The sequence below is a fragment of the Ursus americanus genome, chromosome 23 (genome assembly GCF_024610735.1).
Source record: "Ursus americanus isolate L20-20 chromosome 23, mUrsAme1.1.p, whole genome shotgun sequence".
Taxonomy (NCBI): domain Eukaryota; kingdom Metazoa; phylum Chordata; class Mammalia; order Carnivora; family Ursidae; genus Ursus; species Ursus americanus.
Window position 1 is genome coordinate 12,153,026 of NC_142149.1, and position 16,030 is coordinate 12,169,055.

General features: G+C 41.7%; 1 protein-coding gene across 12 annotated transcripts in view; it reads right to left on the reverse strand.

The window, feature by feature from the left end:
* The window catches only part of CEP112 (centrosomal protein 112), a 437,573-nt gene that overhangs the window by 245,377 nt on the left and 176,166 nt on the right, over positions 1-16,030 (reverse strand). For all 12 annotated transcript variants that reach the window (XR_015721256.1, XM_087854195.1, XM_045813972.2 and 9 more), the window contains one exon: positions 691-873. Coding sequence is in view for 11 of the 12 variants with exons in the window: in XM_087854195.1 (XP_087710321.1) it covers positions 691-873 (183 nt within the window). In the remaining variant the exon portion in view is untranslated. The remainder of the gene's footprint in view (positions 1-690; positions 874-16,030) is intronic.

The following is a 16,030-nucleotide window of genomic DNA, read 5'->3' on the forward strand; positions in this document are numbered from 1 at the left end:
GAAATTTATAAAGATAATTTTCCATGCTGACAGTGCACATTTCATCCATAAGTTTGAAGAGTCAAATGCTACCACAGCTGGGGGTTATTCTGCCAAATGGCTTCCAACAGGGACTACAGAGATGGAGGCTAGGAGACATGTGCACGCGCATGTAGGAATAAGCCACAGACCTGATGGGAAATAGCCCTTCTCTGGAGTCATTTTTATCAATTACCATCTGAGTGATCTAATCAAATACAGAGTCTAATGAAAAAAAAAAAAAAAAAAGCAACACCAGGAAGGAAAAGCAAATATTAAAACAGCTGCTTGATTACCTACAGAGATGAAAACAAAAAGCAAGGCGTGAGGCTGATATATTTCATAGGGATTTGCTGAGGCTGAGGGGAGGGGTAAGGGGCAGATACCTTAAAAAAATCCATCATGAAAGGAACTGAGACAAGATTATAAAAAAGGGGCCAAGTTATAGCGCGCCATGGGATTTTTAATCTGGCTACCTGTGGTTTCTGTAGTTAAAGCCTTATTCATCCTCAAAACGGGGGGGTGGGGAGAAGAAAACAAAAAAACCACATTTATATGTCAGTTTTGCAAATGATCAAACGGCGTGCACCAACAAGAATAATAAGAAAACACTAAACGCTGATGACTTTTTAAAAATAGATACCCGTTTTATCAAATATTATTGATAATTACCTGTGAATCTCGTTTCTTGAACTCTTGAATTTGATTTTCGTGCTCCATATTGGCAGCGCGAAGCTGTTTTTCCAGGTTTTCAATTTCCCGTTCATGGTCTCGGACTAGGCTATCCTTCTCTGCGCTATGCTGCTGTGATAGGTGCGTCTTCTCCTGTTCATGCTCCAGCTTCAGCTCTACTATCTGATTGGACAATGAGGAGGACAGTTCATCAACAGAACATCCTTGTCGTCATGACAACTCATGGACAGCTTAATTTTTCTCTAATTTGTCCAAGTTGAAAATTTTATTTTTGCGTCATTATTACCTCACCCTTGAAATACTCTCATCTGTGGGGGGGTGGGGGTGGGGATTTTATCCAAACCTCCTAATATTCAAGACAGTTGGGCATATTCAGGAATTCGTTCTGCAATCTGTTGACATAAATGCCTGAACATTGAAAAAAATTATGTTGAATGTTAGGTATTTCCTACCCAAGAATTCGGGTATTACTGATCAGCAATGGTTATAAATGGTTAATAGGCAGTACGCTCTGCTGTTCGCTTCAATATATACACGTAAAAGCAGCAATTAAATCGGTCAGTTTTCTTTATGATTTTCAAATAAAAGCTCGAAGCTAAATACGCATCTGGATTATTGTATATACAGTTGTCTTTTTAAAAAATAAAATGATAAGTTTCAAAGCTCTATTATCTCGTTGTCAGCTACGGTATACCAACATAAACAGATGTTATGTGTTCCAGAAGGGCACCTGCTGTGCTGCAAGCTTGCGCCATGATTTCATAAAGAGCATTCTATTCTCAGGATCCTTTCCCAGTCCACTCCACACTGGAGACTGTGACCTTGGCCAGTCTTAGCCTCTCCCTGCTAGACTGAATGGCAGCCCGAGACCAAGGGCCTGGTTGCCGCAGCTTTGATACTAATCCTCCCAGACTGTGCACAATGGCACCCTACCTGGCCTGCAAACTATAGCCAGCCAGGCTGTCTTTGAAGCAGGTGATGAATAGGGGACTGCAGGAAGCCAGCTTCCCCAGTGAACTCCAGGCCACACAGCTGCTAAGAACAGTCACTTGGATTTTTCTTCAGTTTTGGTGGATTTCAGGGGAAAAAACTGCTGTTATCTAGAATATGTTGTGTTATTTTCGGCGTGAGAATCCATCTTCAAAAAAGCTAACAGTAGGAGCCTGCTCCAAATCGATCTTGTTTCTCGTTTCGTGCAATGAATCACCAGACTACCTTATCTTAAAGCGATAGCATTCATTTCTCCACATGTGCATGCTACACTAAATTTCAGAAGTTATTTTCTTTTGAGATTTGAAATTCTCATCCTCTAATTGCAAAAACACAAATTGAATGTGCTTATGAACACAGGTTTCAACATTTTTCCTTATTGTGATTTTTCTTAGAGTGGAGAAATGAACAGGAAATGTCTGACCACTTATAAATGTATTATACTATCGAGGAGAAAGGAAAGGATACACACTTTTCATTATATACACTTACCAGAACAAAATAATGTATGATGTAATATAGAAACATTTATTTTGTATCTGAGAACAAAGACATATTCTAGTGAATTTCTGTCTATTTCAAATTTAGGGATCCCTCTTGCATATTCTACTGCTGGCAATATACAGAAAAAATACTATACACATCTTCTCCTTATATACCAAGAAGTAAAATTTTCTTTATTTAAAATTAATGTGCATGCTTTACTCTGATTCATACAACTACAATGTTAATCCCAACAACAGAGAGAATTTAAAATTGTACTGATATTACAGCATTATTTCAGGCATCTGAGTTTATGAATTATTGAGTTAGAATATTTTTAGTTCTTGGACACATTATTATTTCTACTCAGTGTTACACTACCAAGCATTATTATAATAAAGTTATAAGTTTTAGTTAAAATCATTTAAGTATGTAACACACCAAAAAGAAATAGATGGAGGTAGAGTACTACTGAGATCTGATTCTCAAAGGCCTCAGAAAAATGGAGAGAATGGGTGTGATTTAAAATTGATGGAAAACAAAGTATTTTACATACTCCAGGGAAAAATAAACAGTTGACCTGTAATTAAGGCAGAAGGATTACAGAATTCTTCCCACAAGAAAAAACACATGACCAGAAGTCACTATGAGATCGTTAGTAATGGCACTGCCTCATTCTAGGCTCTAAATAATGTACTTCCATAGTAACTTTCTCTGAGTTCGTTGAAGAGCTCTGGTAGACTGATCAATGACCCTGCCCATGCTCAGATTTCAGTTTATTCATTTTTAAAAATTAGGAACAAATGAAATAGAGATAGTGGAATTTTGAGCCTAAAGATAGATGTTCATAAATTATTAGTAGCTTGTCACTTTGTCAGGGCCCATTGCTCAGTGATGCTAGTTAATGAATGAATAAATCTCAGGGTTGCTGGAGCCTTTTAAAGTGAAATAGCTCAGGTTTGTCTACTCAAACCCACATTACTTGGCCAACTTCTAGATGTTATAAGCCCTTTCTAGTCTTTGCCTAGGATTCCTCACTGTTAGCAGCAGCATCTGGCAGACATATCTTCTCTTAATAAATGGTAGAGTCCAGAAGAAAAACCTTAAAGTTCTGGAAACATCTTAATGATAAGATTCATAACCACAAAGGCCATCGCCAAAGTGGATCTGTGTTTAAATTCAGTGGTACTTGTCCCTAGCCCCTTCTATGTAAGTAAATATTAAAAGAGATTTTTGGCTTTTCCAGTTCAGTCCTTTACTTGTAGGCATTTCTCAATGGTAAACATGAAGTAGCTTCTTTATCTTGGACTACTAGATACTTTGGTTGACCAACAATAATGTCTAATGGAGTTAATGGTGTCAGGAGGTTATAAATCACGGAAAATGTGGAGGATATAAAAGTATACAGCATCCTCAAGGATGAATGTTCAGTGGTCAATGAGGTCTCTATGTTGAGGTGATCTATCCTACAGGGGTGAATAGGATGCACCATCACCAAGGAACCTGCTTAAGGAAGGCCAGCTAAAGAGCTCCCTGTAATAGAGGAGGGAAAGCTTTAAGTTCCTAGTCCAAAAGCCATGGGCTGTGTGCCAGGTAACTGTACTGGCTATGTATATCCACTCAACATGTATTAAAGCAGATTGGCATGTCTTCTGGGCGAGTGAAGTGAATAACCCTCAAGTGCAAGCATCTGGTAGCATCTGGTAGTAGACCCCTGAGATGCTGAGCTTGATGGCTTGATGGTAGGGGTTTGGGTGAGAAAATGGCTTTATCACCTAGAAACTATTAGGTTGAAACTGTCATTTTTGTAGGTCAAAATAGGAGATGGTGCTCCACCCACGACACTACCCCCACAACACACACTACACATGAAGTTCAAGAGTGAAAGTTTGAAGTTCCGAAGTCCCTGAAAGTGCAGCCCTCCATCACAGACTAAATCATTTTGCAACCTGATGATGATGTCCTCATTCTAACTGAGACTTCACGTAAGTGTCCAAGAGCAGAAGTACATTCCAGGCTCTGAGAAAGACCAAGATAGAATATAGCCAAGTCTCTGGGGGGTCCTGGAATATATATTTTTAAGTCCTGGTAACTGTTTTAGAGTGAAATCAGTGCTCGCAAATGTGGCCCGAACAACTTTTAATAATGTCATAAAGAAAAAGACAAAGGGGATGGAATGAGTAAGTCATTCCTTCTCAGTACACAACCCACAGAAGACCAATACATCTCAAAACAAACCTCAATGTCAGAAATTCCAAAACCAGAAACATAAATTATGCAAGTGATAGAATGTACCCAACACATCTTTTAAAAAGACTTCTGATATAAAAATACTAAGATAACCTTAAATATAACCAAATTACAAAATCTATATTCTACAAGCCTTGATAAAGAATGGATTGAAGTTATAGGAAGTAGAAAAAGATGCCCTCCCCGTGCTCTGGCTGGGAAAGGAAGAAGGGGGAGGAGTCTCCAGTTAGGAGCCCTGGGGATAGCGTCTTACAACTCAATGGTAGCTGCTCTAATTCCAAGTGAACAGAAGTATGAAAGTCGAAGAGTCTGAAGAGATGTAAAGGCTACCTAGGCAATACAGCGTCAATCTTAACCCATGAAGTTTCCCCATAATGCCCTGACAGTCAGTCACGCAGCTGCTGCTGGAACGCTCTTAGCAGTAAGCGAACAACTGGCTTCCAAGGCAACCTATGCCTCATGGTGAACACACCTGACACTGGAACTTCTGAGTAAAGACAGCTGAAAAATCGTGAGAGGAACAAAACAAATGTTAAAAACAACAGAACATTCACTGGCAGCAACCCAGCAAGGAAAGAGCCCTATCACGTTGGCCATCCATGTCAAATGGTGGGGTGGTCAAGGAAAGACAGAGAGGTTCTGACCTGCTGAGACATACTTCTCTGTCCCTTCCCCCAGAGGCAGAAGTGCTGAGCTGAAGTAATGCCGAGGAAGATGTCCTAAGAAAAGGGCAAGGAGGGTAATTGCATGGAGGAAAAACGGCTGCTGGGAAGAGATGAGTAAAACTGAGAAAGTGAAAAATTATGGTTGGTTCTGATGAAGCATAGGCTTCAAAGCTCCCATTCAAAAAGAAAAAAACCCTCCAATACAGAGAGCAAATCCTGGGGGAGGACATGAGTAAAATGTTAAAAGACATAGCAGATATCAGATTCTCTAACAAAAAGTTGCTCAAAGCCCCAACTAAGTTCTCCTCCTTGTCCTTACCCTAATCTCAAGCTCTAGAAAGTAAATGTGATGGAATACCTATACCCTCGAACTAAAACTCAGAGGAAGACAGATAGGCTGAAAATAAGGGCAGAAAAGGAGTCAGAGAGAATTCACGCATATTATACCAAAATGAACAGTTGATTTGGACAGTGCTGCTCACTTAACACCCAAGCGAGATGAAAAGAAAAAGTGTCTGGACAGCTATAAAAATGTTACATCAAGTAAAAAACAAACTTACTTAACAAAAAAAAAAGAGGGAAGGGGAAAAGGAAGGAAGAAGGGTAGGCCCAACATTCTTGAGGGAAGAAAATACACCTTCAAAGTCAGGAACGATTGGGGCGCCTGGGTGGCTCAGTCGTTAAGCGTCAGGGTGTGATCCCGGTGTTCTGGGATCAAGCCCCACATCAGGCTCCTCTGCTGGGAGCCTGCTTCTTCCTCTCCCACTCCCCCTGCTTGTGGTCCCTCTCTCGCTGGTGGTCTCTATCAAATAAATAAATAAAATCTTAAAAAAAAATATTTTAGACACACACACACACAAAAACAAAGTCAGAAACGAGTAGAGTTGACAGGGAGACCTAGTAAGAACATGAGGGTGATGGAAGAAGAATCCAAAGACAAGAAGATAAAACAACAGAATTAACCAAGGACCAAAATAACTTGATTACAAACTTAATTCTAAATTAGAAACAGCAATCAACCGAATAAACATGGCTGAAAATCGAGTCACTGGCATTGACAAGGGACTTGAGATAATGAAAGAGACAGAGAAGATAACGCAGAGAGAAACCAGCAAAAGAAAGCCCATGTACACACAGATATATCAGAAATTTTTCCTATAATGAATGGTTATGCGTGTGTATCAAAAAAGCACACTTTACACCAACAAAAACTATTCTTTATTGAGGAAAACGGGCAATGGTTAATGCCAAAATACAGTGGACACTATGTACAAAGCTTTAGGGAAGAGACAGTCATCCAAGTGTGTTACGCCCAGCCCAAAAAATAAGGAAACTTACAGTGATTTTCAAGCACGCAAAAATGCAATGAATACAACAATGATATGCCCTTCTTGGAAAAAAAGATTTAATGATGAAATCTCAGCATTCAAAAGATGAATCAAGATAAAGGAATCCACTATGAGGAAGTTATGCTAAAAGTCCTGGTGGTGAGCATATAAATGATTTAAATAAAAAACTAACTCTATGTAATTAGGAAAGAATCATGGTTACAGAAGAGAATACAAATGTTATAATCCTCCACAACGTATAAATAACACTATAATTGACAAAACAGAGTGGAAGGAGTGGGTGGAAGAAGGTTTAAGCATGTTAATTTTATTTTTTTTTATTGTAATGAGTAAACTAATGCTCTCAAAACTGAGCCATAAAATTAAAAATGACTCTAACCTCAATGTATTTTTTTTTTCTTTTTTTTAGAGAGAGAGTGTGTGTGCAGGCGAGCGGAGGGAGGGGCGCGGTGGGGTTGGGGAGGGAGGGAGAGAATCCCAAGCAAGCTCCATTCTCAGCGAGAGCCCAATGCAGGTTGGGTTCCATCTCACCACCTAAGATCATGACCTGAGCTGAAATCAAGAGTCAGTTGCCACCCAGGTGCCCCAAACCTCAATGTATTTTTATTCTTTATTTCTTAATGTTCTAAGAAATCACCTCCCATATGGCAAAAAAAACACTTTTCTAAACTTCAGAAATTCCTTGTTTTCCTTGTTTTTTCAACTAATTTCACATAAAATTATTTTAATAAAAGTAGAAAATACAGCATAGTCTCATTTCTTAAAAAAAGTTTTTGTCTATATATCTATGTACCCTTCTATTTACCTATGTCTCAGAAATTTCAGGAATTATACTCATATCAGATTCACAGTAGTCACTCCAGAAGATAAGACTTTGGTGGAATTTATGCTTTCTCCACTGTGTGCAGTACCATATTGGATGGCATTTACTTGGCATTTTAAGAGCCCTTATCACGGGACATGGTCTCCCTTCAAACACATGGGTTCTGGGTCTGTGAACTGTGAACTTAGATCTGGAAACTTAATGAAGGACCATGATTTGCATGGAGAATTGTCTAAAGTTCACTTGCCCACTCTTGACTTTTTCTTGATGTTGTGCAAGTAGTACTCTCATTGGTCTCTGTCTCTCTTATCCCTCAACAACATGCTTCCATTCGGTATCCCCACAGGATCCCTGCCAGGCAAGACATCTTGATTGCCTCTCTAGCCTTGGGCCCATTACAATAATCACTTCTACCTTCCATCTGACATTCGAGTGCCTCACTGGTGTCTGCCATTTTGGAACCCTACCATCCTACTGGAAGTGGGCAGCCCAGTTCCACAGCAGCATCTCCTACTCTTGGTGCCAGCATACGGCGGAAGCCACCACATAGCTGCTCAGCAGTATCAGGGTCCCCACCACCTGCATTCCTCAACACCTCAGTGGAGGCAGTATCTTCTAGGCCCTCAGAGGGCCTACCATGGGGTAGGTTACCTGGTCTAAAGTAACAAAATCATTCTAATAGTCTCATTTTCCTGAGACTTTTGATCTCTTCCTCAATACTATGCGATGGCAGTTTCGGCATCTCCTCCCTGGGTCAGTTTGAGTGGAGTAGTAGGGAAGATCACTGCCTAGTAAAAGCATCAGCTGTTGTAAACGTGCTACCTTTTTTAAAAAGAGAGATGAAGGTCAGTTCAAATATCGTGAGCAATTATATATATATAATATATATATATATCAGGCTAATAGTTCAAGGGATACTTTCCTTTAAAGAGTGAGGCATTAAAAAAAAACACAAGGATTTTTCAGGGAGTAAGAGTATTCGTATCATGATGAGCACTGAGTAATGTATAGAACAGTTGGATCACTACATTGTACATATTTATTATGCTGTATGTCAACTAATAGGAATCCAAATAAAAACTTAAAAGAAAACAAACAAGGTAAACCTAAAGACATATACAGTCTGCTCTGAGCCTTTGGAGTCAGAGTGAAAATTCAGCATCAGCACAGAAAATGCCACAGTTTAGTCTAACTTTATGAACATCTTCATAGAAACAGGCACGCCCCCTCCCCAAATAGTAAAAAGTCATCAGTGTGTCAAGAGCAGAAGAATTTGTCATTTGTGGGTGGCCATGGGGCTCCAGGCCTAGATGATATCCACTACAACAAAAAACTTACCTATGAAATCTATCAACAGTTCAGTTTAGTTACGCAAGTTCTCTTTTTCAGAAGCTTAATATTGCAGTGCTAACTGCTATTCCAGAGGGAACAAGGACCTGCCGGCATAGAGAGCCGCTTCTCCTTTCTCTCTCTAGTGAGCCATTGACAGCCAGGGACACATGGCCACTGAGGCTCCAGAAGCTCAAGAGGCACAAGGGTTGAAGGCTGGAAGCCCCCAGTGGTCACAGAGGAATGCTGGGAAATGCCACGTGTGGGGGGCAAGTACTCTTCTCGGCAGGTTCCTTCAACACTTCAAAATACTCACCTGGCGTCTGCAGGACATGAATGACAGTAATGACCCTGAGCTTTTAAAGCTTTTTGGAAAATTAGCTACTATTTTCTGTGTGTTTATCTGCCAGATCTCAATGAAAATCCAGGAAGGATTCATTCGGATAGTCAGATCTTTCAAGATTTTTCTTCGTGGTTTAATGACAGACAATTCAAGCCACTCAACATTGTGAAAACTCATTAACTAAGAATTCACCCTCTTAGACAGAGTTCAACATTTTGGGGGAAAACATGTCTTCACTGTACATTTTAGTTTTAATTTCTTTTACCTTCTATCTGTTCCTCTAAAACACATTCAATTTTCTTAACCTGGCACATCACTGCTGCTGAACGAATAGGAAATATAAAAATCATCAGTTTCCTGACTAGTATAGAATTTAGAAAGACAAACAGATCAACCAAGCTATAAAATCCTCCAAAATATGGACTATATATACCTTTACTTTTTTACTTTCCTCACTTCACCGACTCCAACGCTCCAGGATCATTTATCATTTTGAGTGGAACAGGTGGCATTCAGGAACAGTCGAACAACAGAAGTCAGAAGGGAACTACTTCATCTTCCTTATCATCAGTTGAGGTGTCTAACCTGCCTAGTCTCTGCCTTTCCTGTGACTCGAATGGGTGGCCATCCTCGTTGCCACCTCAGGAGAGTCCTGTCACCGGCACCGTCAAATCAAGCACTTGCTCTCACAATCATCCCACCACCACCTGCGCCGTCGCCATTTTTCTCTCCAGTGGACAATGCTCGTCAACGAACAAACATTTGTACTTGTCTCATTTTCTAAAAAACTTTCCGTTGACCCCACGTATCCCTCAAGCTACCACCTCATTTCTCCACTCCGCTTTTACTCAAAATTCCTCAAAAGGGATGCTCTCATCCCATTCTCAGTCCACCCAGGCTTTTGTTCCCACATTCCACTGAAACTGGCCTTGACGAGGTGGCGAGAGGACTTCTTGCCAAATCCAATGGTCAGTTCTCAGTCCCCATCTAACTTCCCCTCTTGGCGGCCCCTGAAACAATCAGCTGCTCACTTCTTCCTTCCGGAAACACTGCACACAGCTTATGGGAAACCAGACTTTCTTAGGTTCCCTGCTCCCTCACGGGCTGCTCCTTCCCAGTGTCTGTTTTCCTCCACCTCCTACCCATCTCTAAGCACTGTAGTGCCCCGGGCTCAGTTCTGGGACTTCCTTTCTCTTTCCTCTCTACTCATGGGTCCATGTCTGCCACCACCATTTACCTGATTATTCAGCAGGAAAACTGATGAGTCCCATTTGAGTTCCCTTTTCCCCCACACTCCATTTCATATCCATTAACGAGTCCTTCCTGCCAAATACATCCCGATTGGACCGCTTGCTATCACCCCCACCACACCCCCCCCCCAGGTCCAAGCCATGGTAATCTCTCACCAGACTCCTGCAATCCCTCCTAACTAGCCCCCCGCCCTGCATCCCCGACAATCAATGCTCTACACAGCAGCTAGAGAAATCTTTTAAAAACTCAGACCAGATTTTGCTCAAATGCTCCAACAGCTTTGCATCACACTCAGAATAAAACCTAAACTTCCCGCCACAGTCCACAGAACTTGATACAAGCTGCCCACAGCTTAACCTTGGCTCCTAACACTCTCTCCCTGGCTCACTACATTCCAGCCCCATACCAACCCATTCCCTCTGCATGACATATTCTTTCCTTACTTCAAGTTTTGTATGGTTTCCTCCTTCCCTTCATGCAGGTTTTAATTTGCATATCACTTCTTTAGAGCCTTTCACAGGCTGTATCTAAAATAACATCTTACATTAAACAACAGCCCTATATAAAACAGCCCTTCACTCTAAACACCTTATCCTGCTTTATTTCATAGCAATTATAATTACCTTACCTTACCTTATATTTTGGGAGAGAAAGAGAGAGAGAGAGAGAGATGTTGCTGTTGTCTCCTCTACCATAAGAGCAGAGACTCCCTTTTGCTCACCGCCACATCCTAAGCACTGGAACAATGGTGAGCCCAAAGTAGGTGGTCAATAAACGTATGTTAACTAATGAATGATTGGAAAGACGCTGCATCTGTTGTAGACTTCTAAGGTATCTAGAGAATGGGAATCATCCCATCAGCCATATCACTATCTAGGAAACATTTTTGTGTTATTTTTATTTATTTTGTAGTTTTTACTTTTTTTTTTTTTTTTTTTTTTTTTAGAGAGAGAGAGCATGTGAGCAGGGGTGGGGACAGTGGGAGGAGAGCCCAAAGGGGAGGGAGAGAGAGAGAGAATCTTAAGCAGGCTCCAGACTCAGCACAGAGCCCAGCGTGAGGCTCAGTCTCACAACCCTGAGATCATGACCTGAGCTGAAATCCAGAAACAGATACTTAGCCGATTGAGACACACAGGCACCCCATAGGAAACATTTTTAAAATGAAGTATCCCTAAAACAAAACATACATACTTATTACAGTTTTTGAAAAGAATTGTGTTCATCTTCGCCCTCTTAATTCCCACTCCAGATAAAAGTGTCATTTGTTTTAACCTAGATAAGAAAAGTTACAAACAGGAAGAGGAGGCCTGCTGTAAGTACACCTTTCACTAAGCACCAACGCCCATTCTATGGACCCAGGCTCCTAACGCCTGCCCTGGACCTGTGGGCCCGGGCTCCACAGCATCACAGCCTGGGTCCCTGACGCTGGCGGCCTAATGTCCAGGAAGCTGGCGCTCTGCCTGTGGCCTGTAGGACCAAGCTGTGCCTTGCAGAAGCATCTGGATCTGGACTGCGTTCATCTTGACCACCACTGAGAAGGCAGAGGGGCTGTTATGTAGTTAAGTCTCAAAAATTATTTATTACAAACTGGAAAAGGAAAGCCAAGCCAAAAGACTTTTAAAAAGAGTTATGATCAAGTGAGCAAAAGAAGACCAAGAGAATGACAGAGCGTACTTGATGCACAACGAGGTACACTCATGTTCAGAAAGCAGTCAATCCTACAAAAATCCATTCTGAAGCTCTCTTAGGGAGACTCACAACTTCATGGTCATTAACCTCATCGGGGACCTTGATGCCAAAAAGAAGTTTCACCAAGTTCTTCTCATCGGCTCAGTCATGTGATCACCACAATAATATCAAACAATCGCCACTTCCATCGGGCCTGCTGCCCATGTCACTCCTCCAGTGTCAGCGAACGGTCTCTCCTCCTCTCTCACGAAGGAAAACCTCCAGGAACAAGCCATCCTCATTTTCCTGCTGCAGAGCAACACACTTCTGTGTATCTGTTCTGCCCTCCGCTTCTCGCTAGTGGCAGCAGAAGCCTGTCCTCCCCTCTGAAGCCAACACCCCTCCCTGTGCTGGGGTCCCTGCACACCTCCACCTCCCAGCGCACCTCGACTAGTTGTGTCTTCCCTCTTTTCCCTCTATGTCTTGCTGTGTACCATATCCTTTTACCCGTGATGCTATAAAGTCTAATGTAACAAAAACCTCTGTTTTTAGACTATATTACCCAAAAAATTGAGATAAGTAAAATATTTACAGGGGAAAAATTGGGAATTGCATACTATCTCCTAATTAAATATCTCCACTGATCTTAAAACTTCCCAACTACTTGTCTTGTATAATTTGTCTCATCTTTACACTATCTTTGCTACCAAAATATTTGAAGTTTCAAATAAGAGTAACATGTAAGCTGTGGGCCCTTCAGTGTTTTTTATGATCATTAAGTATTTATTCTTTCCCGAGAATTCGACCACTTGTTTATCTTTTGAACTACATTTCCCTTTAAAGGCTTTGTAGTGAAAAGAGAAGATATAAAATGTAAGACTAAAGAATGATATGATGGGATTGCCAAAAAAATCTCCATAGTTCAGGAAATCCTAGCATGCCTGGTTTGTTGTTTGTTTCCAGCTTGAATGAGGTTTGTGCAGACAATTAGAATTGTCTTTTTGTTCCAATGGGTTATACAGGAAAGAAACAGGAAATCTTGATGAAAGCTTGGGCTTTACAGGATATTTGTGTGAGTGTTTAGCCCATGTGTTTGATGTTTTTCTCTCCACATCTGCCCACTTTATGCCTGCATTCTGGCTAAAATATTTTAAAATACCACTGTGCTTTTTTCACTTCATTTCAGTTCCTGGCATGATGCTTTCTATATGGGAGGGGGCTCAAAAATAAAAACTGAATAAGGAAACTGAGACCCAAAGCACAAGTCATTCATTTCCTCTGGATGGCAATTCCCTCATTATAAAATGGGAGGATTAGGCCAGATAAGTGCTTCTAAACTTTTCCACCAAAGCACCCCTAGCAGCAGTGAAAATGACTAGCACCCCTCTGGGGGATCTGAGGGCATAGCCTGAAGCAGCCTCTGCAAGCTGGAGGTTTCTTTGAAATGTCCTATTTTATCTTAAAAATTCATGAGAACTTTGCATTTTTCAAAACAGGAAAGGCTCTGTTTGTTTTAATATGATTGTTACCTCAGTAGTAAAACTGCTTCGCTTTCCCACAAAATAATCAAGTGACTCCAACCTTCCAGGAAGCATGTATGCAGCCTCACACATACCCTGGCGCTGGCCAATGGCCCCAGGGATCACCCACCCCAGTCCGAGGGTAGACAAGGGCCCAGGTGACGAGCGTCTACATCCCCTTCCGGTGTGAAATGCTAGAACCACATTTCACATTTTATAGAAAAGTCAGACCGAAAAATAGAAAAGCCGTCACATCTGCACAAAATGGCAGCTGAGGAGGCGGGCAGAGGCCCTGAAGAAGGACACCCAGCTAGACGGGTACGAAGTACATGAGTCCGTGGTGGAGCCAGAGATGTCTCCATCTGTGGCCACACACACACACACACACACACACACACACACACACGGGCTGAGGGTCTCATCAGGCAGAATAGAAAATCACACAACACTGGATTCAAAAGGGACCTTAGCGGTAGGCCAGCCCCCCGAATGGATAGCACCCCCACAGCACTCCCGACGGCTACTTCGAACTTACTTTCTCACCAGATAAACCAGTGCACATTTGAATAATTCTTTAGGAAAGAATAACTTTGAAATGAATGACTCAAACTATGCCTCCCAGTGTTACCTACACACGGGTTCACTTCCTGCCTCCTGGAAGCGCAAGGGGAGTTGGTTTGGAGTGGAGGTGAGGAGCACGGCTCCTGTGCCCGTTCTGTGTCACCTGTTAGGTGTGTGGGACCCCTGGAAGGTCACTTAAGAGGATGAGCTTCAGTCGCTACCACTAGAAGGTGGGAATAATACATAACGGCCTCTGCCACACGAGACCACGGGGACGTGGCTGAACTCACACAGAGCGCGCAGAAGAGCTCCGTGGCCCCGAGTGGCCCTACTAACTGCGGCTGTCGGGATATGCCCACACAGACCAGTCCTACTATTTCCTAGACGACAGATCTTGAGTTAAGAATAAAGAGGTATGCTGTTCTCCTTCGTCTTATTTTTTCTTGGCAAAATTCCTTTAAATATTCTCTCTGACATAGTTCCCAGTCTTTCTATATTCTGGAGACTTTCATTTGAACATGTTTTTGTCAGTGCCCTACTTAAAATGTGGCGACCAGAACGGACTTATTCCTTATGTGACCTGATATGTAAACAATGCACTGGGCCCATTGTGCCATCATCCCAGGCGTGTTTTTTGGTCTGCCTTGCCGTCTCCACCCTTTATACCCCTCACCCACCCCGACCCCTGCCTTATATTTTTTGCAGATAATTTTTTAAGTCTAAGCATAGGATTTTATATTCAATCCCAATAAACTTAATCATCTTAATTTCAGCTGCTTAAAGCTTCAGAGTACTGATTTTCATATCCTACTTGTTAACTGCTCCCCTGAGCTCTAGGGAAGCAGGGAACTTTAGCTCTGTCTCATCATCCAGTGATGGACACACTTGGAAATCTCACTTCAGGTTGGTAACTGGGCATTCAGAGATGACCCTCTGAACCATCGCTTAGCCACATAAATGCACCTATACCTACACCATGCTGTCTCATACTGCCTTCATGAAGGACCTTACCAGATGGCTCACTGAAGTTCAGCTAGACTTGCCTTATCTACCAGCCTGGCCCCCCGTTCAAAGAAGGAAATGAGCTTAGTTTAATCGGCTTCATTTTTAGTGAATTTATGCTCGTTGTGGGGACCACAGCTATACGCCTATCATTCCTCATGATAAACTTTCACAGTAAAAATCTTAACAATTTGGAGTGGTCTGGGGGAATACTGTTCCAGTTAATAAAATTTTCTGCTGGAAAGGGTTTTAAAAAGCTGGTATTATCACATCAATAAATATTCTCCTAAAATCTACTACTCATATCCCTCCTGCCTTTGTCTTTCCCTGGTGAGTTACTGCCTGGGATCTTCAATCTCAACACCGAGTCTAATGAACAGGCCGACAGAGATAGGAAGAATAAAATGGGTGAAATCACCAAGATCTGACAGAGCCTCTTGTGAGTTTTTTTAAAATTCCTGTCACATATTTGCCTGACACTTGTATATTTTATCCCCTTTTCATGAAAAGGAAATACAGAAAAAGTAATGCAACAGCATGTTTTTTTTTTTTTTAAGATTTTATTTATTTATTCATGAGAGACACATAGAGAGAGAGAGAGGCAGAGGCAGAGGCAAAGGGAGAAGCAGGCTCCCCGCTGAGCGGGGCTCAATCCCAAGACCCTGGGATCATGACCTGAGCTGAAGGCAGACACTTAGCTGACTGAGCCACCCACGTAGCCTTTTTTTCTTTTTCTTTTCTTTTCTTTTCTTTACTTTTCTATTCTTTCTTTCTTTCTTTCTTTTTTTTTTTTTTTGAGAGAGAGAGCACAAGCAGGGGCAGAAGGAGAGGGAGAGAGAGAATCTTAAGCAGGCTCCACGCCCAGCATGGAGCTGGACATGGGGCTCAATCCCTCAACCCTGAGATCATGACTTCAGCCAAAATCAAGAGTCAGATGCTCAACCGACTGAGCCACCCAGGCTCCCCAACAGCATGTAGTTTCTATTAATAATATCAATTCTTTAAAAAATTAATTTCCCTTATTAAGTATTTTTAAGCAAGACTATACAAAGATAAAACTTTGGTAGATTTTTAAAACTATCATT